Source organism: Pelecanus crispus, chromosome 10 (genome assembly GCF_030463565.1).
Source record: "Pelecanus crispus isolate bPelCri1 chromosome 10, bPelCri1.pri, whole genome shotgun sequence".
Taxonomy (NCBI): Eukaryota; Metazoa; Chordata; class Aves; order Pelecaniformes; family Pelecanidae; genus Pelecanus; species Pelecanus crispus.
Genome location: NC_134652.1, coordinates 23,410,207 through 23,437,076, shown reverse-complemented (window position 1 = coordinate 23,437,076; position 26,870 = coordinate 23,410,207). Strand labels below are relative to the sequence as shown.

General features: G+C 39.1%; 1 protein-coding gene across 3 annotated transcripts in view; it reads right to left on the bottom strand.

Moving 5' to 3' along the window:
- TM9SF3 (transmembrane 9 superfamily member 3) overlaps positions 1–26,806 on the bottom strand; it is a 51,218-nt gene extending 24,412 nt beyond the window's left edge. Inside the window, exons 1-4 of one of the 3 annotated variants that reach the window (XM_075717457.1) lie at positions 26,708–26,806; positions 16,614–16,809; positions 7,617–7,739; positions 3,420–3,580 (exon numbers count right to left, since the gene is read on the bottom strand). In XM_075717457.1, the coding sequence (XP_075573572.1) occupies positions 3,420–3,580; positions 7,617–7,739; positions 16,614–16,809; positions 26,708–26,806 (579 nt within the window). Of the gene's footprint in view, positions 1–3,419; positions 3,581–7,616; positions 7,740–16,613; positions 16,810–25,387; positions 25,712–26,707 lie in introns of those variants that run through there. The other 2 variants (XM_075717458.1, XM_075717459.1) reach the window with 2 other exon arrangements.
- Between the last annotated feature and the right edge of the window lie 64 nt (positions 26,807–26,870).

Here is a 26,870-nt window from a genome sequence, read left to right as displayed (position 1 = left end):
CTTAAAGGACCTCTTAAAGACTGATATCTACAGGTCAGACATAGAATGAACACCAGCCACCTTACCTCATGGATCTAATCTTGTCTACACGTATGTTTAAGAACAAGGAAGAATCAGTCTTGCACTGCCTCAGCTCTCACTGTCTCTGCAAGACTATCCAAAGATGCAAACTTCTAGTTGTCAAATATAACAAAGCCTTTTCATGATTATAGAAGGAGCTCATAAAGATACTCATGCTGAAGGTGCCAAATCCAAAATCCACCAAATGACCCTATTTTTCAGTTGTGTCAAACAAATAGTTCAAAGATGACAGATTTTCCCCACAGTAGATGCTCTTAAAACAATGAGGCAATACCTTTGAAAAATCGACCCAAATATGCCCAAGATTTCAGAACAAAGGTTAGAGAAAGAAAGCATGTTTAAGTATGTTCAAGAATGATGTGCTAGAAAGCAGTGGAATTTTTCCAAAGCTTATTTTTGCTGACAGCACACTCCCTTTTCTCAACATTTCCATGTGCTGCGTTGTATGAAAAGAGGCTTGCGGAGAACATTACCAGTGTTCATTGAGCGATGACAACACCCTCTACTTCTGCTCCCCCAATGGCAGCTGAGATCTGTTTTGCTGCCGTGCACTGAGACTGGTATTCAGTGAAATGATCTGTACCCAAATTCTGAGTACAGTGCCCAAGAAAAAAGATTCAGTCTAGCAGAAGTGAGGGAAATGAGAAGATATAAGAGCAGATTTAAAACAGATGCCAACAGGAAGGAAAAGGGGATAAACCGAGATACAAGCTGGCTTGAAGGGAACTGGATAAAAGGAATCAAGCTGGACCCTAAAAGACAGACATTAAAATTTTAAAAGCTACAAGCTAAAAGCTGCAGCCTAAAATCTGTAAGACCACAGGATTCTGCAATCTAGGCACTTCAAATGCCAGTAACTAAATATGAAACCAGCTGGAATAGCGTGTATTTATGGCCATACTATCACAGGGTAGCAGCATATTACTGTTATCAGTTACTCCACTAGCTGCACAGAGGACTGCTTTGGATTTGGAAGATTTAATCACACCAATGAACTATATGGTGCTAATACAGTAGCACAAAGTATTTTTCAGAATTTTTGCAAGACTGTTTTAATTTTTTAATTTTTAAATGCATTTTCAGAAATTAAACACAAATGTACACTAAATTTTTTTCAAAAGCTTTCCAAGAATAGGAAATATCAGGATTTTTAGTGATCTTGAAACAAATGCAGTCCCCTTGTGCATATCTTTTTAAAATACATGACAAGGAACTATCCTTTCCAACAGATGTTGTCTTATTCAGTACAGAAGAAAGCATATAAATGTAGATTGAATACCCCTATCACTCACCACAGACCTTAGATGGATTAAAACCCCCAAGACTCAAGTATTACTCACTTTGAGGTATGATATTAATGTTCTTCAGTTCAAATTGCAACCTTGTTCAAGATTAGCAGCTCAAAACATTAATAGCTTTCAACACTGTTTTAAGCAGATATATTTCTCATTAGAGCATCTGCCACTAAGAAGCACTGCTTAGAACAAATCCACCAGTGACAAATGATGAGTTAAAGACCACACACACGCCAGCCCAGCAACTGCCCAGTGGTGCCAAGAGAACTGGATAGGTAAGTCTTGAGCTCTGTACACTAAAAGTATTTTAAGGGAACATCTAATGTTCTTTACATTACCAGCAGCTACTCAGTGCTGTCCACCTCAAAATTCAGAGCAAATGGACTTCATAATGCTGGTGGAATTTGAAATAGGAAATTTCAGAATTTCTACTATCAATTTTGCAGTAGAAATGCACAGATTAGTGTAAACACAATTCTAGAAAGCACATATAAGAACCAATTTTCTGCACTTAAACTATGCAACTTATTCAGCACAAGACAAATGTAATAATGGCAAGAATATCCTCTGAAATAACACCTTAAAGCTGACACCTACTGCTAACACATTGTACAAAAGCAATGCATTAAGAACTAGTTTCAGTATACAAATGTGGTGAACATGAGAAGTGAACCATTACAGATTTAAGTAACATCAAATAAGTAAGGAGGAAAACTGAAAAATTTAATTCATTATCTCAGATCAGCAAACACTGTTTATTCATTACCTTTTATCATAGCAATTCAATATAATAGCAGAGGGCTTCAGAGAAAATCTTACTAATAAGGTTACAAGACAAATTTCTACTGGAATTGCAAAAACAAAATAAGCTTTGATACTAACTGCTTACAAAGTATGAAGGTTTACAGTGGGCTTTGGTCCTAGCTCACAATCCAGTTCAAATCTATGATGCAAATGTCAGAGCTCCAAACATTAAGAAAATGCATACCTACTGGGGGATCCTCTATACCTCTAGTCTCCATACCTTTTGGGACATCTTCCTTTCCCACCAAAACACTTTTCTGCAGATTACAGAAGCTTCAGTTTGTTTGAAGTGTTTCAAAAATATCAGGAATAGTGTGGCCAGCAGGAGCAGGGAGGTGACTGCCCCCCTGCACTCAGCACTGGTGAGGCTGCACCTGGAATACTGTGTCCAGTTTTGGGCCCCTCAATACAAGAAAGACACTGAGGTGCTGGAGCGTGTCCAGAGAAGGGCAGCAAAGCTGGTGAAGGGTCTGGAGCACAGGCCTTATGAGGAGCAGCTGAGGGAACTGGGGTTGTTTAGTGTGGAGAAGAGGAAGCTGAGGGGAGACCTTATCACTCTCTACAACTACCTGAAAGGAGGTTGTAGTGAGGCGGGTGTTGGTCTCTTCTCCCAAGTAGTTAGCGATAGGATGAGAGGAAATGGGCTTAAGCTGCGCCAGGGGAGGTTTAGATTGGATATTAGGAAAAATGTCTTCACAGAAAGAGTAGTCAAGCATTGGAACAGGCTGCCCAGAGAGGTGGTGGAGTCACCATCCCTGGAAGTGTTCAAAAAACGGGTAGATGTGGCACTTTGGGACATGGTTTAGTGGGCATGGTGGTGCTGGGTTGATGGTTGGACTGATGATCTTAGAGATCCTTTCCAATCTTAATGATTCCTAGTTTTTACTTTCATTATAAATGATCGAGCCACCAAGCCAGGAAACATGAAATTGCTACTCTACCCTTAATTGGTTTGGTGGTGGACATGGTAATGTTAGGTTAATGCTTGGACTGGATGATCTTAAAGGTCTTTTCCAACCTAAACGATTCTATGATTCTATGAAAAACCATCATTTATATTTACTCTTAATAAACCTATCAAGGTTTTTCAGTAATGAGAAAAAAAAAAAAAACGTAGGAGTGAAGATCCTCTAATATAGCCTGATGTATCAATACATAGTTGTAGGTGTGAAGTACCTATTTTTGAGCTATTTCATCATGTAGAATTTCTTATTACAGATGCATCACCAAATTACTTACTGAATATGACATCTGGATTTTTGTGTTTGGTACCAATTTCACCTTTCCTTCACTGGTCAGATTGACATCTACAATTCTATTTCCATTGTAACCGATTTCAAGTTTTTTGTAAGTCCAAAGGTAATAATCTTCTCCATTTTCATCTGCTTCACCAACAATACCTGCACAGGAAACAAATGTAAGCATCTATTACAGGTATAGCTTTTAAAATATTCTGCAATCGGTTTTTTTAAAATATGAATTAGAAAAGTTTTGCCACCTAAAAAGGCAACAGAACACAGCAGACCTAATGCTCTTCTTTTCAACTGCAATACCTGGATTACACCTTCAATCCGCAGGTATCTGCAAGAAGCGTTTTGTAATGGCATTAAAAGGAAAAAGCATGCAGCTACCAACACTGCAGAAGAAACGGAAGACACAACAACAGTTCCTCTAGTTTTATTTGGAATTCTTACCAGATAAACAACTAGCTGAATACAGATTTAATTTCCGTGAACAGAACTTAGCCAAGACCTCTGTATTTTCCCATCTCCTGTCTATCCCTTCAGTCATTTTTCTCCCTCTTAAAAATTTTACTTTAATTCTGTATTACTCATTAGTTGACTCTCCAACACATATTTTTGCTCTCATTTGCACACAAGCTTCCAATGCTTGGTAGCTTTTGACTGCTCTCTCTGTTACTTTCACTGAAAAATTCAGAAAGTTATCATTTACTTGAAGATTTTTATTACCTCCAACATGGAAAGCTGCTCAGATGCTCCTGGAGCATCAGAACTCAACTGAACTGAATATTAGCCATGATTAAGTTCTTACTTTTCAATAAATTACTGCAAAATACCTAATCTACTACAGAAAAATTCCAGAGAATGTACTATGCTTGGCGGGGGGGGGGGGGGGGGGGGGAGGGATGGATGGATGGAAGTCAAGTCTAGCAGTCACCAAGTTCCCAGGCTACAAGCATCATCTTTCATGTCAAGACCATCATGTCAAAGATCACATACAAGATGGAAAGCCACAATAGAAGCAGCACTCCAGATATACGAAGGTGTGGGGGCGTGGGAGAACAAGTAGGTGAAGGATATGGAACAGGTTATCACAAAGCAGCAGGTATATGAAGGAATGGCACTTACGCATCACCTGTGCTTTTTAATTTTCAAGGTGGTATTTTTCTGTCATGTTTTTTACTCATGCTCATCTGTCAGGATTGCCTTGTATATGCCATCCACATGAAACACGTGCCAGTTTGTGCCTATGCCATACAGCCTAGCACCTGGCATACCATCTGTTCCTATGGTAGTATCCAAAACCATGACAATACAGACCTCTAAACTACTTAAAGGACATTCTGATCAATCGCTACCTGAAGGAATGAACTAACACAGCGCTCCATGTACTTGGGGAGATGTCCTGAAACAAAACCAGTCAAGCCTAGCCAATCCACTGCGGGGCAGCAATTCAGGAAAAAATAGAAAATGGATTCACTTTATCTGAACACACTTAAAAAGATCTAGTTGCCTTTTTCAGGTCAGAAAATAAAGTGTAAACCTTCCAAAGCCCTCAAACAGCCGTTTGAAGTCATTACCTTTAGTTATCAGCAGTTAAGAAAAGTTATTTTATGCCTATTCTTTACTGAAAATAGAGTACTTCTTACTGAATATTTTGAGGACTTCCCAAGGAGAACTTCAAATATTAATGGTCGTGCATATGACTGACACCTGTTAAGCCTTGCCAAGGTGGAAAACCATGAAGAACACAAAATATGAACTCAGTTAAAGTTTGCCAGGAGGCAGGAGAAGTGCCACAAATCCATCTGGATGAGCCTAGAGCAGTGAGTGGTCTGCTTTAAGAATAGAATTAAACAGAAGTTGCCTAGAGTTCTCAGCAAACATCAACACCATCTGAATCCTTTTCTTTTAAACTCTTCAGAGAATACTTACTTTTTTTTGGTAGCACAAAGAAAGAACTCTAGCCATTTACACTTAGGAAACAAAAATTTGGTTTAATTCAGCTACAGGATGCAAATCAGCAATGAAAAAAAATAGTGGATTGGGTGATACACTACATACAACACATGCTGGCTTGTAGGGTTCTCAGGAAAGGTAATCCAAATGATGTGGGTCCACATGATAGCCTTCACATAGTAACAAAAAAGCCATTTCAGCACAAGATATTTTTAATGCAAGCTGAGGGTAACCAGTTCTGGACACTATTGTAATAAAACAAACAAAAAAAACTTCTCAGTATTGGGAGTATTTCAGAGATGCCATCATAATTACTAAAGTTCTTACTCCCATGTGTCTTAAGTAGTCCTAATGTTTTTCATTACAGTTACTGAATTTAACAGCTATGCAATGACGATCAAGCAAAAGATACTAGTTTTTCTTCGTATCTCTACCACCACATTATGTGGTACTAGGCAAGTCTATACAACACAGTCAAAGACACCAACAAGCTAGAGGAGCTTGTCTACAGTATCACTCATGCCATATTCATAACAGAAATATTTATAATAAAAACTGTTCAGTGAGCAGCAAGTCTCAAAGCTTTAAGTTTTAGGCAGCACTCAAAGCCTGAAATATTCCTACTGTTGAACAGAGACCCACCAAAAACAGAATTAATGCAGATAAGCTATATTCACAGTTTTCTAAACTGTACTTGGAACCCAAAGGTCAGAAAGACTTGTTCAGACTTGCAGATAAACACTTCTGATCAGTTCAGGTGCATCCACTCCCTTCTCAGCCTCCCATCAAGAACCAATACATTTTTTGGAATAAAAGCCAGGCTAATATTGAATGACCAATCTGCAGTCCTGCTAGTTTTACCTAGCCCTCAGGAGACATAGACCAAAATCTTCAGCACCACTTGCTTTCACACCTGATGTCAGATTATATCCTTGCATAATATTACCAGTACTTACAATGATGCAGTCATCTATTAAGTATGACAACTTGAGGTCCTGGTTCCAAACAACAAAACCACCTTCTTAACATCATACAAAGATGATACCTAGATTCTACATGTTTGTTAGCTGTAGCATTAGGAATAACTTCTTGTGCATACAAAACATACTACTGAAGAACATTAATAACACTGGAATCACAGTAAAACAGATTTTTCAGCTGCGAGCATAAAATTTAGTCAGTGTGTAGAAGATTTAGACAGTATATTTGTTCTTCAGTATTTGAGGTGAGAAAAAATATTCTCAAATAAGATCAGAAAAATCAGTCCTAAAAAAGAAACTCTCAAAGACTCGCTAGCCACACAGGATTCCAAAGAAGTCAGCTTAGCATCCATCATCCTTGTGTAGTCTAAAGCCTACGCAGCTGCCACTGCTCTAGGAAAATCATTCATTGATCTTTTGTTTATTTTGAGGTTTTTTACCTCTTTCTCAGAACACAGGCAACAAAGACCTTACCTTAATGAAGTATTTTGTGCCACTTTTCCTTTCCCTTCAATGTACATCTACAACAGGGGGATTAGGGCTTGGGGAGTTTGGCTGATTGCTATCAGTGCAAAATGCAATCTGCAAAGCACTCTTTACTAGGTATGTGATCACAGGTTACCAGGGAGTGACAAAAAACAGAAAGCTTAAGAGACAATGGCAATAAGGACACATAAATTTTGATTCAAGACACAAGTACATCTAAGCTCAGATTTATAACAATCAGCGAGAGCAATTTTAAGAACTGTATAAGAACACATAAACAAAACTACTTCATATAAACACAGACTGTGCACACAAACTGTTTAAAAGCCACTAAATTACCACAGAGGTAAATCAAACAAGTCTTGCATTATTAATAAACACAAGAACTAGCAAAATAAAGCTAAAACATTGAAAAAGTTTTACAAAAATTCTTATTCATGAACACATTAACATGGATCTTATATCGGACCTATCTAATTACCACTTACTTGAACATTTAAAAGAATTTAACCCTAAGAACTTGGTATTACTACATGAGTGCTTGAGAAACAACAGAGCTTTTCATTGTTTTTGTAGTTCACTAGTATAAGCCACCCAACTGTTCTTTCAATGCAATAATCCTTCAATTTATTTGTATTATTTGGTTACATAAGTTCTACATACTTGTGAGATTCTCATAATGAAGCTTAGTCATTAAATTACTCCATGAAACCCACTAGCACAGGACTCCTGTAGTTGTAATCAAGTTGTTTACACATAATATCACTCACCCCATATTGGCAAGTCATCAATATACATCTGGTACCAATAGTGATTTTTGATGGCATACACAAATGCATCTCTTCTGCCTTTGTCCAAATCAATTTCACAGTAAGTAGTCTGCATTACATCATCTGCAAAAAATTAAAGCACAGTTAATGATTTATTAATGAGCTGGCTCAAAGTGAAGGCAAACCAAACAAATGGAGGGATGGACACTGCTGGAGTCTTTAACCCCTCCTGGCTATCCCCAACTAGGTAACAAAAAAGGACATTTAAAAGGAACCATTAAAGCAATTACATGATTTTTTTTTTGTAATTCTACCCTTCCACATGCAGAAGCATTCCACAGACTGGATAAGGAAAGGTTTCAAAGTATCCTTTTGCTACTTCACCCACTCTACATTAAGATCCATTTGCTGATGGCAGCTTTATGTGGACAGATCATGAGACCTCTTTTACTTTAAAATGAGGTAGTGTCGTGGTTTAGCCCCAGCCAGCGACTAAGCACCACGCAGCCGCTCGCTTGCTCACTCCCCCTACCCGGATGGGATGGGGGAGAGAATCGGAGGAGTAAGAGTGAGAAACACTCCTGGGTTGAGATAAGAACAGTTTAATAATTGAAATAAAGTAAAATAGTAATGATAATAGTAACAATATAATAATAATACTACTACACAAATCAAGTGGTGCACAATGCAATTGCTCACCACCCGTCGACTGATACCCAGACAGTTCCCGAGCAGCGATCGCTGCTCCCCAGCCAACCCCCCCCAGTTTATATACTGAGCATGACACCACATGGTATGGAATAGCCCTTTGGGCAGTTTGCATCAACTATTCTGGCTGTGCCCCCTCCCAGTTTCTTGTGCACCTGGCAGAGCATGGGAAGCTGAAAAGTCCTTGACTAGCATAAGCAGAACTTATCAACAACTAAAACATCAGTGTGTTATCAGCATTCTTCTCCTACTAAATCCAAAACACAGCACTATGCCTGCTACTAGGAAGAAAATTAACTCCATCCCAACCGAAACCAGGACAGGTATGAAATTATTAACAAACACCTAAAACTGTGTATGATACTATCTCTCCATTTTAGTATAAACAGGCTCACTGACTAGGAATACCGTTTGTAAAAACTGAAACTTTTGAAAGTTCTCAGTAATTTTCAAGAAACTACCATCAAGGAAAAAACAAAGCAATCAGGGTAAAGGTAGAGAAAAAGGACAGAAGACAAAAATAGGAGTAACGCAAAGAATGCACAAGAGGCTGCATTAGGAAATAAAATAAATCCACCTCTTTGAGCCAGAAAGCTGTTTTTCCCCATCTACAATTCATAAGTAATGCAGTTAGCAGCCATTCTTTCACATCCTAATTTCCTTCCCTAATGTTGCCTTTTCAAGTGAAACAAGACAAAAGGGCTCATATTTACAAGAATTCAGGCAGCAACAGATTTAGAGACAAAAAGCCCCATTTGCTTTTTAGTGAATGTTTTCACTTTACAAATAGTGAAACAAAGCGAACATAAATAATTCCAGCTCCCCCTCCCTCCTCTTTTTGTCATCACTGGAATTGAGGGCCCATTTCTAGTACATAAAATTAATTTGTGCCCCAAGTACAGCTTTAATCTGTATCAAAATTCGGCTTACTTTCTCCTATACACTAACTGCAATATAAAGCTTAAAAAAAATCAAAACACCTGCACAGAAAAAGCACCAGCAAGTAGGGTATTTCCAACACAAAACATTATTTCTCTGATGACGACAATTTGTCAAAATGAAAATATGCACAGTATGTCTGGTCAAGCAAAACTGAAGCAAAGCCTGGTGAAGCAAGACGGCAAGAAACCAGCCAACAGCAGTTGTGCATAGTTGCAGTGATTTCCTTTAGCCCTGGAGAAAATAGTGCCCCTGACTATCCTGGAATGGATGCATCTCTTTCTATTTCTTATGAAAACTTTAGTATTTTCTATTTTTGTTTCTTCCCAGACCTAACAAATGCACTCTAAGCTTCATTTTTTCACAGGGCGGGGGGGGAGGGAATATCATTTTTCAGACTGACTTAGTAGGCAATAAACCTTTTGCTGGGGGGAAAAAACAAACAAACAAACAAAAAAGTGGGGAAAAAAAAAAACCAAAACCATTCAAGTCAACAACTGTCCCAAGAAGACTTTTAGACCATGGATTACGTCTTCAGGACCCATACTGGTACATTCAAGAGAGGGAAGCCATTAAAGTTGGCACCACAGCTGAAACGCAGACTTACAAATCCAGGACTCAGTTTGCATTTATGCCTCTACTGAGCTGGATCCTATACTTTTTGGACTATGTTCCAAAAAAAAAAAAAAAAAAAAGAAGCCTCTGCTTGGCACTTTTTCACTTAAACAGATTTTTTTGAATCATTTGACATTAATTAAAAGGAAAAAAAAAAACATAATCCCTATCTTCTGGATTTGTTACTAAGTAGGGATTAATTCTTTCCAAAATATTTGGCACTTTATTGTCACTGTCTAGCAGTTTCATACTATACTCAAATAATGGATAACGCCTTTCTAATGTTAAATTTTTTAACTCACAAAGGATTGTTCAACACACAGAGGTCAAATGAAAATATGCTGTGAATTAAAATAAGGGTAAAAGAGAAACTGGTAGAGGCTGTTAAATGAAGCGCCGGAGCATGGAAGCCTGAGCTGGGGAAGTGCTATGGGGCCAGGCTGGTTTTAGGTGGTTCTCTCCTGGCTGCTTCACCCACATACACAGCAGCACCAGCACAACTGAAGGACAACACAGGGACGGGAGCAAGTGCTGCTACTGAAATAGAAATCACATGAACTGCAAGTGCTCTTTTTAGAGACCTTTCCCATGTTATAGCCTGAATACAGCAGCCTTTGTTTGCAGTTATTAACCAAGACAAATTTGGTATTAGATTGCAATCTAATACCAAGTTATGCATGGGCCTTCAGACCCCTGGAATTTGCTTTTTTTTTTTTTTTTTACCCCATTAAAATGAGCCATTCTGCATCTAATATGCTAGAATGTAAACAGTGGCTTTTGCTGCTGCAAAAAAAAAAAAAGACTTTGAAATATCATTCAAAGTGAAATGACTGCACTGACATCCAACCAGGCTGCAGAGAGCAGCATGCCCCCAAAAAACAGTCTTCATCCATTTTTAAGGATTTTACTCCCCATATTCAGAATACCAAAAGACATCACAGTGATATTACAATCAACTGTGGATCAACGACGTTAGGAGTTACTCCAGCGCACATACACAAAACCCCAGCAGAATCATTAAAAACAACCTCACTCAATTCTTGCAAAACATAGGCGTGACTTCACATATGGTATGATTTCACCCTCAGGCACACTACGTAGTAGTTTCCTCTCACCTCCCCCTGAAACAACTGAATGAGACAGGAGGAATGAAGACAAGTGCTCCTTTCTCCAGCCACTAAGAATGGAGAAGCTGTTGATTAGTTACAGGACAGGATTAGGTGGTTAAGTTTAAGTCCACTGTGTTAAATGATTAAATGAAAGTAGCTTAGAAGAGCATTCAGTGGCTGAGGAAGCTGAAGTCTACTTCATTACAGCTTTACCAGCCCTAAAGTTTTGCATGTGTTAGATAGTTCTTATCCAAGTTATGGTTGTGTGGGTATCCAAGAGGAGTGTGAAGTTAGAGGTACATTTTGTGTTGTGTCTACATCAGGGATGTCAAAGAGGTAACATCTGCTATATTATACAGCTTCAGTAATGTCAACAGCACATTAAGCACATTTTAAAAGAGCATGAGAGCAAGACTCATTAGAAAAGCAGGTGCACTTATGCCAGATTTCAAATTTCCTATGAACAGTCAGATCAAATGGGTTTTATTCAAACATATAAACCATATAAAACCTCATTATATCTGACCATCTCCTAGTACAACACTGAACATCATCCTGAATAGCTGTCATATTCTCTAGAGGTGTTGTAGAAGGAAGTCTTGGGCAAGGAGTTCTCACTTAGAAATACGGTCATTTAATAACATTTCTAAATAAGCGCAAAATTCAAGTATGTTAAAAAAATCCTTTTCCCCTCTAAATTCATCTTCTCTAATTGGTATTGTATGGCAATGTCAAAAATTAATTTTCTAACTGAAGTTGCTATGATCCCAATGTTCAGTACATTTAATAATTCACTAGGTCTCAGGTGTAACATAGAGGATGTCAATTCAAATGTTTGAATAAAGAACTTGACATATTACATAAAAAGCATTATTAATCTAGATTTAGCTTGACAAGAATTAAGCCAACTGAAAACCTAAAGTCAAATTATAATATAAGAGTATGTTAATAATTCATTACTTTTTTCACAAAGGTATTTATACAGATTTGAGACCTCTGATACAAGAACAACATTGTCCATATTTGTAACAAAAGGGAAATCCAGCTATCCTCTATGGTCGCAGCTATCCTTTCACATGATACATTTTTAAATACAAGAAGACACACTACATCATGGATTCTTGAATACACTGTAGATTTGCCCCACCAGTCACCACTATGAACATTCAAGTGCAAACCTCCATTCTCAGCAGAATACATTTCTGCAGAGGCATAATTTTCTTACTCTATTTCAAAAATACAGGCAAGGTCCACTGATTGAATGGACAGTTTTACTTACGCAGTCTATGGCACTTCAGTTACTGACAGCTGCAGCTTAAATAATTCTTTGAATATGATGAACAACATGCAGTTTCACACTTACCTGCTACTGCTGTCCACTCAAACTATGTTGAGAATGGAACAGGTTTTTATTGCAGAAGCTAGTTTATTAGAACAATTCTAATTCCCCTTTACTCCCTCCAGAGGATAAAACCCTAAAAGTATAAACCCCAAATCTAATTTAATTTTGTAAACTCTTACAACACTCATTTAAAGAGGAAAGATACCTGTAATTGTTAGTTTTGCCATAATCCCAAACGCACATGACGAAAACCATGATTACCTGTTAACTCAGAACTTAGATCTGATTTATGTATTCATGAAGAAAAACTGTACAAGTCTTTCAGATGGTCATGCTAACATTTTGAAAAGCAGATCCCTATGGTTAGGTATTTAGATGCATATCCAAGCATCTGAATGATTACTGAAAGGTACTTGAACAGCTCTTAATTATTTCAGCTGTAGCTGCTAGATACTCAACACTCCTTGACGCCATCTCTTTCACTTAAGAACATATGACTCTATTGGTGCCAAAACATAAGCTGCTATTTGTTAAGAAAAAAAACCCACAAATCACGGACAACTCAGTTTCAATTTAATTGCAGCAACTTCTGGACCACTGGTGCAGAGGTGGGAGGACGGATCAATCACAACAATGAGAGAAAATTATCCATTACAAATAAAGATTCAATTGCACTGATACAATCCAGTTACAATTATTAAAAAAAAAGTGAACACCACTTCAGCCAAGAACAAAATCTACCATTAAAGAGTCACCAAAAAACTGAGCTACCATCACAATTTCAACAACCAAATTGGAAAATAATTCTTTATACAAATGCTAAATTTTAAGGGCTGGTCTATGAAATTTAAATTTTCCTACATGCATTGGATATAAATTGTACTGGTTTTATGACAGCTTTTAAGCCTGTAAAAATTAATCTCAGATGGCAATCTTTTGTTCTGGGTTTTTACTTTAAAAACCTGTATATCAAGGGGGTTTGGATTTCAACAATTTTTACATAGTTTTATATTAAATAAGTATTGATAACTACTGCTATAATTAATTTATACTTGTTACTCTGAAATTTGGAAAAAAGGATATTTTAATACTTTTAGTAGCAGATTAAATGTAGTAAAATAGAGTTGACTCCCATTCAGATTTCACTTCATGGATCCACTGCTAGAAATACAAAAGCATCTCCTGATATAGAAGCTACTGGATGCCAGCTACAGCAAAGAGATTACTGTCTTCATCTTTTATCCAGAGAACACAGATTGTAAGGGAAAAAACAAGAAATGCACATGGACTGCTTCCCAGATCACATACACATACTTAGTCATCAACCAGCTACCATGTACCATCTGCTTTATAGAAAACATCTGACCTGCAGCCACTTCAGTGCGGAGTTAAATTCACTGCAGGTCCAATAGAGATTAGCAATCTACACAGAGCGCCAATGTGTTAATAATAATAAATTTTTTAAAAGCAACCAAGGACATGGATGAAGAGGAATTTCCCACCTGCTGGGAAATGTACTAGCACATCAATCACTTACAAGCCATAAAAACCTGATTCTTTTTGAAATCTCTACTCTTCCATATCCATTTAAAGCCTCTTTGGAAGAACATCATGCCCAGTCTGTCTGGAAGAATATACCCCAATATAGCAACTACATACCTGGTATGCAATGGTAAAGCAATTCAAGGTGCAAAAAGACACCTGAAAAAACTAGCATAAGTGGAAGATCAGACCTTAAACCCTGAAGAAATTGCAATAAAAAATACTTCTAACAGAGAAAAATCTGAAGCTTGCTGTGTCAAAACATCAGCACAAGCAGTTGTGAATCAGAATTTGAAACTCCTAACCTGAAAGCAAAATATGACTTAAGGAAAACAGGTTGACCTGTTGTGAGGAACTATGGTAGACAACAGAAACTAATTTGGCAGGGACATAATCAAAACCAAAGCAACCACAAGCTAGAAAAAACACAGCACTTTTCTACCATTCTGAATCTGTGTTAGTCCGGGTCCCTGTAGTTCTGAATTGCAAAATACTTCTCTTAACCAAATAGTAATGGTACCAATTTCTATGTATTGAGGAGCTGGAGGTTCAATGTTACCCAAGTTGTATTTATTTGTGTTTAAGAAAATATATGTTACATATGTATTTTCTAAGTGTTAGATTAAAGAATTACCGAAACAGAAACTCATTAATTTCTCCATTATTAAAGTATTTTACAGAAGTATTTGAGAGCGTATTCACAGAAGAATGGATTTGTCCAATGCTCTGCTTCTGCATATTTCCCTCAGAAATGGCAGAAAATACTCTGGAAATCTAAACTACATCTGACTACAGACTATAAAGTGGTCACAAGAGGAGACAAAAGATAAAAAGAGAATTTCATGTATCTCAACGTTATTTCAGGAAAAATTAGATGAACATGCTTTACAAATCTAAACCAGTCTGCCTACTGCATGTACTTCTGGTACAACAGAGGCTCTAGTCTTTTTGGACCCCTAAAGAAGAAAATTTTTCAAGCATTTCAGCCAGGTCCTGATGCTGAGCCAGTCCATTTCCTTCCCTTGATATCACCTCAACACCTCCACTCTAGAAACAGATTATGAAATTACTACGTCCAGGTCAATAAGGAAAAGGGCTGGTCCAGGATGGAAGTGCTGAAAAGTGAGCTACAGAACAGCACAATCCGCTCAGTACTCCCAGTCACAAAATGAAAAGACTTGATCTAGCACATATTTGATATGATAGGGGAATAAATGAACTACGGATAATCTTCAGAAAATAAATCTGGGAATAGGACACTTCATAACAGTAAACATTAACTCACAAACCTTCCCGTCTTTTCAATTTGGTGTTGCATCTAGAGAGTATGCTTGTCACTGGAATAACACAATCTCTTTGTAAAGATGGGGCAATTAAAGGAAGTAAAAATTACACATATAAATATTTATTTTTACAGCCAGTTATCATATTCTGACAATAGAAGTTTTACTTAATCTTCACAGCCACGCTGAATTGCTGCCAGTTGCCTTCTCTGTTCTTTCCATTTTGTGTTTCTGAGCATATGCTTCGAGGTTTGACAGGAAAACTATTTCCCCCATGTTGAATAAAACTTTCAGCAGGCTACAAGTCTTGCAAACTAGTAATAGGACTGTCTTCCAGTGTTTGTGCAGGTACAGTTTACGTCTTAAATGAAAGATTCCACTGCAAATTCCTTCAGTGCAGAGATGTTATGAATTTATGGTTTTAACAAACTTTTAATCTTTTATTCCACTTATCCTACTTATAACAAAAACATAATCAAGTCTCTTGTTTTGCAGCTGTCCAGTTTTGGATAAAACTTTTGTAACTTACAGAAACTAAGTCCCATTTTATTGCAAATGCTCAGACAAGAGATACTATGGTTAAGCTCCCCACCCAGTTAAGCACTGGTGATGCAATGAACCGTAGCCCTCAAGGGAAAAAAAATACATATACACAGAAACTAAAATGGGATTAAATATATAAATGTTAAAATTCAATACAGACAAAAAGGATCTGTTATTATTTGAAGCTCTGCAACTACCAGTTACAGATATCAGGACTGACTCTGGGTACCACAGAACACACACAGATAAATTATGCAGTAGAAGACTCAGCCCCTAACACCAAGAAGTGCATTTGAAAAAGAAGTTAAATGCCATCTCTGGAACAGTATGGAAAGAGAGAGAGGGCAGGAAACAACACAAAAAACCAAGACCAGCTCCATCCCGACTGGCATATGATGAGCTAGAGCCAATAATACAAACGCATTTGGCAAAGGTATTTTAAACTAGAAAGTGACCAGAAGTATACAATAATTAAATTTGTGTTAAGGTAGAACTTAGATGTTGAGCCCTTGCTACTCCTTTCCAACTGCAGAGAGTCTGCAAGTATTCAACGCCATAGGAAAAAAATTACATCTTCAGAATTGATAATTCCAGAATATTAATTCCAGTAAATATACTTTTAATCATTCATACGCAGAAAGCTGAGTTCTTCTACTTTATAAAGTGTGATCAGTGACTTCAGAAGCATATATCTGCTGCAAGCATCTGCCTTAAAAGCACATAGTTGAAAACTTTACTGTAAACTGAAAAGCCAATGGTAGCAGACAACTTGCAGGGCATTTCAAGCAACAGTATGAAATACACTCAGTTGCTAGCAGCAGCAAACTTTCAGTTCTTCCAATTAAAAAAAAAAAAATTAAGTTTTGAGGGTTCGTGGGGTTTTTTTAAGTGACTAAATACACTTTCAATTGCTTACCTTTAAATTTGATGTCAAGACCACTAAATTCCAATTCAACTCCTTGAAGTGCTTCTCCTAGGGTTTCATGGTAATGGCTGATGCTTTTTTTTGATCCCACGCAGAAAGGAAGAGAGAAGTATTTGTATGTTTCTTGGCGATTGTGGTAAGGTCCTACTGTATTCATCCATAAAACAACTTCCTCTTTATCTTGGTACTGAAAGATAAAGTTATTGAGTTAGATGAGAAGCCCAGCAGAATAAAAATATTTAAGAAATGCTCTCATTTATATTAACTAGCAAGGCAGGATTGTTCAATCACAGGGAACAGTTACACTTAAAGATGGTCAGGTATTTTTGTCTTTTGGGTGGCAGGGATTCTAGGACAAGATTTTCAGCCTGCTTTCCTACAAAAAAAAGGCTTAGTTGATCATACAGTTTCTTAGAACCTACCACTGAAGTATCTGAAGAGGGGGATTCATACAAATTTAATAGAGAAGCAGAAGATGCAGAGAGCAGAAGTGGAGAAGAGCAGAAGTCTCAAAAATAAATAAGCTTTTACAAATTTTGTGGAAACACACATCAGCTAAAAGCAAAACTCTACTAATCTCCACTGGAAGGAAGTATCAGGCTAGCATCTTGTTAAATAAGATCTTAGCAAATAAATCAGGCAGTCTACCTATGGTGACAGGTATACTGTATTTTCCTAAAATGCAAGTCCTTTTCGTTTTTGTAATGGTATAAATTACATTCAAAATTCCCAAAAGTGTGCAACACCTCACAGGAAGCACTAAAATTAAACTGTGGCATACCTACAGTAGCCAAGAGACAAGAAAGTCAGACAGAAGGACTGTACTTTGATGCATTTCCAATATTCTCACAGTGAAAAAACAGAACAGCAGGAGTGTCATGGTGGCTGCCATGAAATTCTTTGTGGGAACATCCACCCTTCACTTTCCACAGCTTCTGTTAGCCAGTAAAACTTACTCCTTGGCTAGAAGCCAGTAATTTTTTTAAGCCCTTATAATTTTTCAACAACAAAAAAGTCCGTAAAGCACCTAGCCGTATTCAAATACTGCATGAATTCAGGAGAATTAAATTATTTGAAATCATTACTTGCACTATATCTGAATGCATCTGGATGAGGTATCAGGTTTGCTCGTTACTACAAAGCCTCTCACCTGCTACAATTTCAACAGATTAGGAGGGACAGTGATCTAACTTTTAAGGCAGGGAAAAAACCCTACTTATAACTGTACACACCTGCAAGCACAATTATCATATACATCCTGATTTTTTTTAAGTACAGTACTATTTTAAGACCAATACACAACCACAGAACACACTGGAGAGGAAAAGAAACTCAAATGTTAATTAGCTGTAACTATTTCATAGAGCACAGCTGAAATACTGAATATAATTCTGCATCTCCCTTTTTAACAAATAAACACAGGTTCTTCAACTCCATTTATTCTGAATAACCACAGTCATACTGACAGGTTAACTCAGAAATAATTAGTTATACGTGGAATGCAATGAATTCTTCAGGTGAGGTGTTTAAAAGTTAAACTCAAGGATTTAAACAAACCTGCTTTGGAAAATAATTTAATCCCTTTATACTAACATGCCATCTCAATTACAAGCCTCACCTTTTTTGTTTACAAAGATGCACACAGGTCTTATGTGAGTGATCTCCAACAAGAAATTTTAAATATCTTCCTACTTTCATTCTGAGCTGCAGTAGAGACCAAACACTTATCAATTTCACAAACCTGCCCTTTTGCAGAGCACATACTTCGGAACAATTCTGACAGGTAAAGAATGTCAATGACAGAGCAAACAAAGAGTAAACACCACAGCAAGAGAAAGCAGACATTCTTCCCTCTCTGCCAGTAACCAGAAAGGTTATACCTGCGCAATGCAGTTGTTGGGAAGTTGGAAAGAAGGAAGCAAGAAAGAAACATCACAGTTCCAGCCCCCTCAGCAGCAGAAACAGTGGAGAATCTGCACTACGATACCGCCTCTAGCTCTTGCCAATGTAGCAAGGGACAAGTTGCTCTGTATCTCCTTCTAGTCTGTTATGCCTAGCACGTCTTCTGTTTCTTCCTCTAACAGCTGCCGAACATATTTTCAGCCCTTTCTCAAAATGGTCTTAACTTGTCAAGAGCCCAGTTTAGCATTATTCCTTGTAATGCAACAGCTTACATGTGAACCTAGCTATGTCTCTGCACAACCTTCAGTAATAGAATATGGCAACACCCTTAGGTCTGTGAATTCATCTTTGACAGTACCCGAGGAAAGAAAGCATTGACCACTGCCTTACTTAGCTTCTTGTTTCTAACCTGCTTCACACTGAGTTGGGACCTCTGCATTTTTGAAACTATACCAGATCACCTTCAAGTGACAGAAACCAAATTCTTCAGAACATATTATTTAAAATCTTGTTACATTTTCTGATCTAATAATGTAACTACACTGTAATTACAATATCTACAATAACAAATTTGGTCTTTGCTTTTCTCTTATCCACATGGTGCTCAGTCCTCCTTCAGAGCCTACAAGGTCTTCCTACACTGACTCCACGATGCCATCAGTCTGCTCTGGAGAGAAAAGGGACCAAACCAAACAAAAGCAAAGAATTCAGTCTACATTTATTACTTCCTCCTTCCTCACAACCATCCCAGAACAGCACAAGAGAAAGCTGTTCAGGACTGCTACATAAATGAACACCTCAGTCATCCCAGGCAACACTTCACCCACAATCAGCAAGTCCACAATTGCAGCAATTTGCAGTCCATCAGGTCCTCCCAGTGCTCTCCCAAATTAAGAGGGCTGTAGTAAGAAACCCAGCCTAAGCAACTTCAGCCTGAATTTGGGGTGGTGGTGGTGTCTAGTAGAAATTCAAACAGATTTTCTTCTTCCTACATTTGCTGGGTTTTGCTCATTCTCAATTATAAAGATGAGCTTTCATGTTTAAATACATTTCCCTGTCATGACAGATCTAATCCTTATAATCTTAGCCTAGCAGTACGGTTAATTTGGTGGCAAGAACTCGGTGCTATCAAAGAGTTCAAGTTTGTGGTGGTTTGGGTTTTTTTGTTTTGGTTTGGTTTTTTCCTTCTCTTTTTCATTACTGTCTTCACAATACCAAAGCATCTACAACAAATAACAGTGTCAACACACTTACAGGAAAAACTATTCTTATTTAGGCTAGACAAAGAACTAGAGTATCTTGTAGGACTGTTCTGTCACCTCTATGTGAGGATTTCTAGGTTCAGAGAAGGCTAACATACAACATACCTTCTAGCAAAAATGTCATACTACAAGAGAGAACATAAAATAACATGCTGAAGAAAGCCCTGGTTCCAAGGGTGCCCCAGCATTCAGGTATGCTGTATCAGCACCAGTCAGATTTTGGTCAGCATGTTCATTGTCAGTCTTGCAGTAGTTTCAACTACCGTCATGCTCTTCTTTCAGCATATGTGGAGTCTCCTGCAAACTGTGGAGAACTCAAAGCCGTAGAAAACAGGAAGAAAATTTCAGCTCCACAGCATCACCTTTCATTCTTGGCAGAAAGAACATATTGAAGAAACTATTCTCATTTCATCAGGAACTGATCAGCCTTACGACACACCAGACAAAGTGACAAAACAGAAGAACCCAGAATGCTTATTTTTACTGTTCTGATATTGGCTGATGAGCAACTGTTCAACTGTACCCTCTGAACTTTGTACTCAACGGAGCAAATCAAAATCCTATTGACTTCTGTTAGCCTTAGCAGGCCAGTCAGCAGTAACTCATAGTCAAAACCAACATGGAGTAAGACAGGATGTGAAGAGTCCAATGGTCTCTTTCAAAAATTGTCATACAGCAGTATAAAACTTGCATAAACAGTAAGTGTGATAGTTTCCTTATCTTCTGCTACATAAGCAGCAAGCAAAATACTTTGACTCACTGATATTCCTCCAGATCCCAGAAGACATGAAAAAAGTATCAAGAACTCCCTATCCATACAGGTACGGAACAAACAAAAGAGGAAGTGGGCTACAATGTGCAAGAATATCCACGTCACACATCCGACGACTTAAATCCGCCACGAATAGCTGTCGTTGTAAGAGATCTAAATAAAAATTTCTTGCTCTCATTCCACATATAAGGGTCCTGAGTTACTATTTGACCCATCGCTATTATAGGACCTTTAGAAAAGAAACAAACATATTCCTATTACAGCTGTATCTAAACTACTGAGCCTTGCAACAGGGGTGAGTAGTAATGAAGTAATGTCACATAGTAAAATAATTTTAAGTAAAATTAATGATCTGCAGAGTAGACTCCAGATAATTTGAGTGACATGAGTCTAATATCTAGAGTTACAATTATGCGTCAATGCAATTTTACCCTTATCCCTTATGAAGACAAGTGCCAAACATCTTCCTAATGTGAAGGACTTATTTTGCTGTACTGAAGTACTGCTATTTCAGAAATTCTTTTTTATTCTGCATTCTCTTTCCTGACTTGTTTGCACAGAATTAGATGGTAAAAAGGCAGCTTTTCACATGCCAGAAGATGGACACCAGTGTCCTATTAATAACATAGTTACTGACAAGGCAAGAAAGGTCAACAAGTAAGATGGTGCAACCTCTACCCTGGTATATATACCTCAGCAAGTTCTTCTGGTTCTGATTCCTGTGAAGGGACAATATACGGCACATAGCTCAGAGATCCTAATAAATTCACAGACACAACCATTTAACAGCTTAGCAATGGTACCAGAATTCACAGAGTTCACTACTTCCAAATATGAAAGAAGACTAGAAAACACAATTTTAAATACCTTTTACTTAGTATAATTTATGAAAAAAGTAGTACCCATTCTGTAACCATAGCAAGCTTGACTTTGCATCTTTTTCTGCACTAAGCTTAATATCAGCTCAGTAATTTCAGTAACTCTGTGGAGTATATAATGATCTATTTCAGCCGTGCAAAAACACAGTGGCAGCCTGAACAAGCCTCAGCATCAACACTACCTACCATATGCTGGTACAATCTGATTAATGGGAGGTAAACCTTCAGAAACTTTTTTCTGTAATTGCCACCCAGGTGGTGGAGGACCAACCTGCACCTCAAGTGCAACCACCTATCAGCTACAACCCTCATCACAGCTGGGGACATCTGTTCCAAAGCAGCACAATATGGTCACACGGCCTGTTCAGAGCACTGGGCTATAGCGATGTTGTGCATGTGCAAGCTAAAATCATGTTAAGCCCATCCACACCGGCAACAATGCGACACTACCGTTTCTAATCCCCTGCAGAATATTAAACTGGCACGAAGCTTGCGCAGTTTGATCTGGCCAGGCGTGGACTTCTTCCATGACAATACAGCTACTGAAAACTCGGTCTGTGCACCACTTTGAGGCATAACACACAGACAATTTCCATACATCTGTATGGTTTAAAACCTATCCAAGCATAGCAATACTGAAACTACCTTCAGCACAGTACATGCATCTTTCTTTCCTGTTACCCAGTAGGGCACTCATGATGTGGAACGCAACTTTATGTTCTCTTTGCACAACCGTAGAAATCAGCATGGTAGCCCTAGAAATAAATTATTTATTCTATAAAACAATTGAGGCTAGATTAAGTCAGTATATGAAAGGCTGCAGAAAATGATATGAGACTGGCAGGTTGTTGATATTCTTTGTAAACCATGAAAAACACTTTGCAAAATATGATGGAGGCACAGAGAGGATTACAACTACCAAATCTTATGCGACGATTTAGCAAAATAAATTCAAATCACGATAGTATGTAATTTTACTCCTTTTCTCAAGTTAAAGTTTGGAGCGAGGCTTTCCAGAATGCAGTTCCTTAAACACCAGCACATATTTCAGGGGAAAGAAGGGTCAACATTACCTGCTACTGGCAGAGCAAAGCTGCAGAAGCAGGACAAGAAATAAGAGAGGCAGCAAGTAACACTCAACTGGTGAGTAATATCCCAGGTTTCTAGTCCCCAGCATCTTACAGATATTCTAGCTATCAAGCACTGTGGTAACAGACAATTTTTGCAGCTCATGTCCACAGTCTATTAAACTGTGGATATCAGCCTCATGCTCTCCTTCATATAGAGCAGGTTATTTCTAGTAACATCTCTTCATTTCTCTCTGAATTTTAGACCTCACCAAAATGTGGCTACAACTGTACCGGCAGCATAGTCTGAACTACTGTACAAGCAGTCCTTTTACTGTTACACTTCTAGATGCACGAGGTTGCTCAGGCACACCACGTCCTGCTTCTGTGACATTTATTTCACCTCTTCAAAATGGAACCATGAGAACTTCAAAAAGGAATCAGGCTAGTCATCTGCACACAACTTTGTAAGCAAAGAGGTATTTTACATGCACTGAAATGTTTTCTACAGTGTTTCTCTAAATGACAGTTTACAGATACTATACAAATTCTGTATTTTTATGTATTAACTTAAACAAGCTTTACAGTCTCAGGGCTTTAACGTATTTCATCAGGTTAAAAGTCCAACAAAAATGCTTTTCTCAGTCGTTATAGATTAGGAATTTTGCTATGCAGTACAGGCTGGGTTTTGTTTATTTTTTCAATGTTTGTCACATATTTCCATGCTTACAGAGCACTGATAATTAAATTGAAGCAACCTTAAAATTAAAATGCTACCTACTCCCTAGACCATTCCCCCACAACAAAAACCCCAGGGTATTTTAGAATATTTTTACAGTTTGTCTAGTTTATCATCAAGTCCAACAAGTCTAGCAACAGAAGACAGGAAAGCAAAGGCCAGGCAGAAGCCCACCAACCCTGCTTCTGCAGGATCAGCATATATTGTGACAAGGCTACCAGTATCTCATCTATACTGTCACTTCGACAAGTAAAAGGCCAACTATCAAAAAAATCATGCAATTATCAGAATACAGGCAAAAAACATGTTCATGCCACACTCTGAAGCATGAAAATAAGTTAAAGAATCAGCAGACAAGTTTTCAGTTAGTTTCTGATAAAGTGTTCTGTTGTGGTCTGAAGTTGTGCTGCTGCATTGTCTTTTAATAATGAAGATTTTAAATGCTGTGTCAAATCCCAATTTCTCTTCAGCAAGATTTTAAATACCCAAGTCTTTATCTTATAATTGTATTTATACTATTCTTCCCCTAAAGAAATGCAGACATCATTTTTAAAGACTAATTCAAATTTAAGATAAAAGATTTAGCTGTTGATCCAATGAAACTATCCATACCTTATATCTCCAGAAACACTAATACTTATAGTCCTAGAGCTTCATGAGGAGTCCTCTCACAACTACCTTTTATAATATTTGCTTATGCAGTCATGCAGTCATAAATTAATATATTATATATTAATTTAATTTATATAATAATAAATTAATATATATGTGTATATATTTATACACATATAAAACATTAACAGCCAATTTATTTTCATACGAAAATACATTATAGCACACATGTGTATTGTTTTATAAATGTTGTATACTATTATGTATTATAGCAGCAGTAAAGGAAGTAAAAAATTAACCTGCTAACACAGAGCATTAAACACTTAAGTCAGTACTTCTAAGCATTCAGCATGCTCAATACACATAAGGCCCTGTACATCGGCAGTTAAAAGCAAACTGTGGCAAGACTAACAACACGCCCTCACCCAGATATGACCAAGTGCCTGGGCACAAGAAGTTGCACACCAAACCATTAATAAGGAAATGGCAGCCCATAATGGTGTGTATTCCTCCCAATAGGGCTCAAGTCTTGGAAGTTTGTGAAAATTTACATTTTGAAGTTACCAAGTCCTGAATCAGCATACTACTATTTCCCCTCCACTCCCCCAAAAGTGAGCAAAGCCTCTAAAATGTAATAAAGCACTTTGGTTATAGAAAGATTAATATTCCAACTGCAATCATACTCAAAAATGAAATTAATTAAAATACAGTATTTAGGGAACAGTTCCTTCAGGTTCTTAATCTCAAAATCAGTGTACTACTAAAAAACCCTGTTCATGTTTCATTCAGACTAATAATGCCTCCACTCCGACCTCCTGTACAATATTAAAGTATCAAAATATCTAAGCAAGGAGACAGCCTTCCAAAAAAAGGTAACTGTGTCCCTACATCAACTATGCCTAACCTATCACGTGATGTTACTAAACTGGACATCATGTGAACTAGAATGCTAAACCAAGAGACAGAGTTATAATCTTGAAGAGTTGAGTAATTTAGATGAAAAAAAAAGACAAGCCTTCAAAAGGAATTTGTGATTTCCATTGGTAATTGTTTAGGGAATCATTCAGAAGACCTAAAAACCATCAGAAGAATTCACTTTTGAAGGGAGAGCTCAAAAATCAATAAATTCAATGACAGCTTTATGAAATACTTTTTTCCCCAGAAGACTACCAATATTAAATGAATAATTAGAAATCCCTCAAGTCAAACAGCCTTTACAATAAGCACAGTGCTATGCTGAAAACCATCTCACCTCAGCAGAAACCTAACCCTAAAACACAGGATCAGCAACAAAACTGGGACCTAAGCTAGTTCAAAGAATATCTGCTCCTTGAAAGTACTCAGTATTACCTTAACTTTTCCATCATTAACTGCAGCACTAATAAATCCCATTAGCTTTTAAAAAATAAAGACCATCCTAAACAGTTTTCAAGTATCATAAATGCGTGGAATTAAGCAGCTAATTAACTACTGCTTATACAAAAACTATCAGTGCTATTTATCTGTTTTATTAAATGCACTTATTAAGCTTACCATATCACACCTGGAGAAAGTGAAAGAAACCGAGCAAGTGTTCACCAGCCAGGCTGCTCAAGAGCACAAAAGTTCTGACAGACAGACAGACAGTGCATTTCATCACAGCCACACTAACCCTCTCCACTTCTGAGGAAACAGGGATGGTTTTCAGCAAAGTCTCATTCCAAAATCACATCTCGGCTCAGACTTCCACCCTCCCACACCAAAAGCCATAGGAAGCAACACTCTGATGCAAAATCACAAACTGATGAAGCACTGATGCTTACTTCCTAGAGATTCTTTTCAGGTGACGCTGCAAGCACTTTATAAAGACTACCCTCGTACCAACAGGCGAGCGCTCAAGCCAGCAGTATTGTATGCACCGTTTTCCTTCGGGGTCCGTGTCAGTGTTCCAGGTCCGGGAGCCCCCTGCCCCGCTGCTGCTCCTCAGCCCAGACCCAGGACACGTCTCCCGCTCCCAGACGCGGGCTGTCACGCCTCAGCCCAGACCCAGGACACGTCTCCCGCTCCCAGACGCGGGCTGTCACGCCTCAGCCCAGACCCAGGACACGTCTCCCGCTCCCAGACGCGGGCTGTCACGCCTCAGCCCAGACCCAGGACACGTCTCCCGCTCCCAGACGCGGGCTGTCACGCCTCAGCCCAGACCCAGGACACGTCTCCCGCTCCCAGACGCGGGCTGTCACGCTGCAGCGCGTTCCCACAGGGCTGGCACTGCACAGGCAGCGCAGAGCGCACTCCGGCTTGTACTTTTGTTCTGAAGCAAAGGCAAACATCCTCCCGGAAGAAATGACTATTCCTGCAGAGTGCAAGTCAAACAGCAGGGCAGCTCTCTTTAAACACAGCAGCATACCTGCCGAGGCTTTTATCTGCTCCAGGAAAAGGTGGGACAGGCGGTGGTTAGCGCAGCGCTACAGCACCCGGCCGCGCGGCTGCCACGCTAGCGGCCAGCACAGGACGTCCAAACCAGATCAGAAAACTCCGGCAGCCCTTTCCCGAGCGTCCCGCTCCCACCACCTCAGGCGGAACAGGACCCGGCCCCGTACCGACTCGGCTCGCGCGGTCCAATGAACCCGAGCAGCGGCGAAGACGAGCCGGAAGCGCCGCGGGGCGGGAGCCACCCGCTTGCGGCGAGGGCCGCCGCCGCCGCCGCCGCCCCCGCTCCCCGCAGGCCGCGGCCCGTCGCTCCCCGCCCCGCCCCGCCGGGCCGCTGCGGGCGCCGCCGCCGCCCCTCGGCGGCAGCCGGGCCCGCGGGAGGGGAGGCCGGGGCTGCGGCCCCGGCGCCGCGGCAACCCCAGGGGAGGCCGGGACCCGCCTCACCGTGTGCTCGTGCTCGTCGGCGCGGGCGCGCAGCGGCAGGCACAGGAGGAGGAGGAGCAGCGCGGCGGCCGCGCACAGCTGCAGCCCGGGCGCCGCCATCTCGGGCCTCGGCGTCCCCGCGCACGCAGCAGGCCCCGCCGCGGAGCCGGCCCGCGCCCCGCCG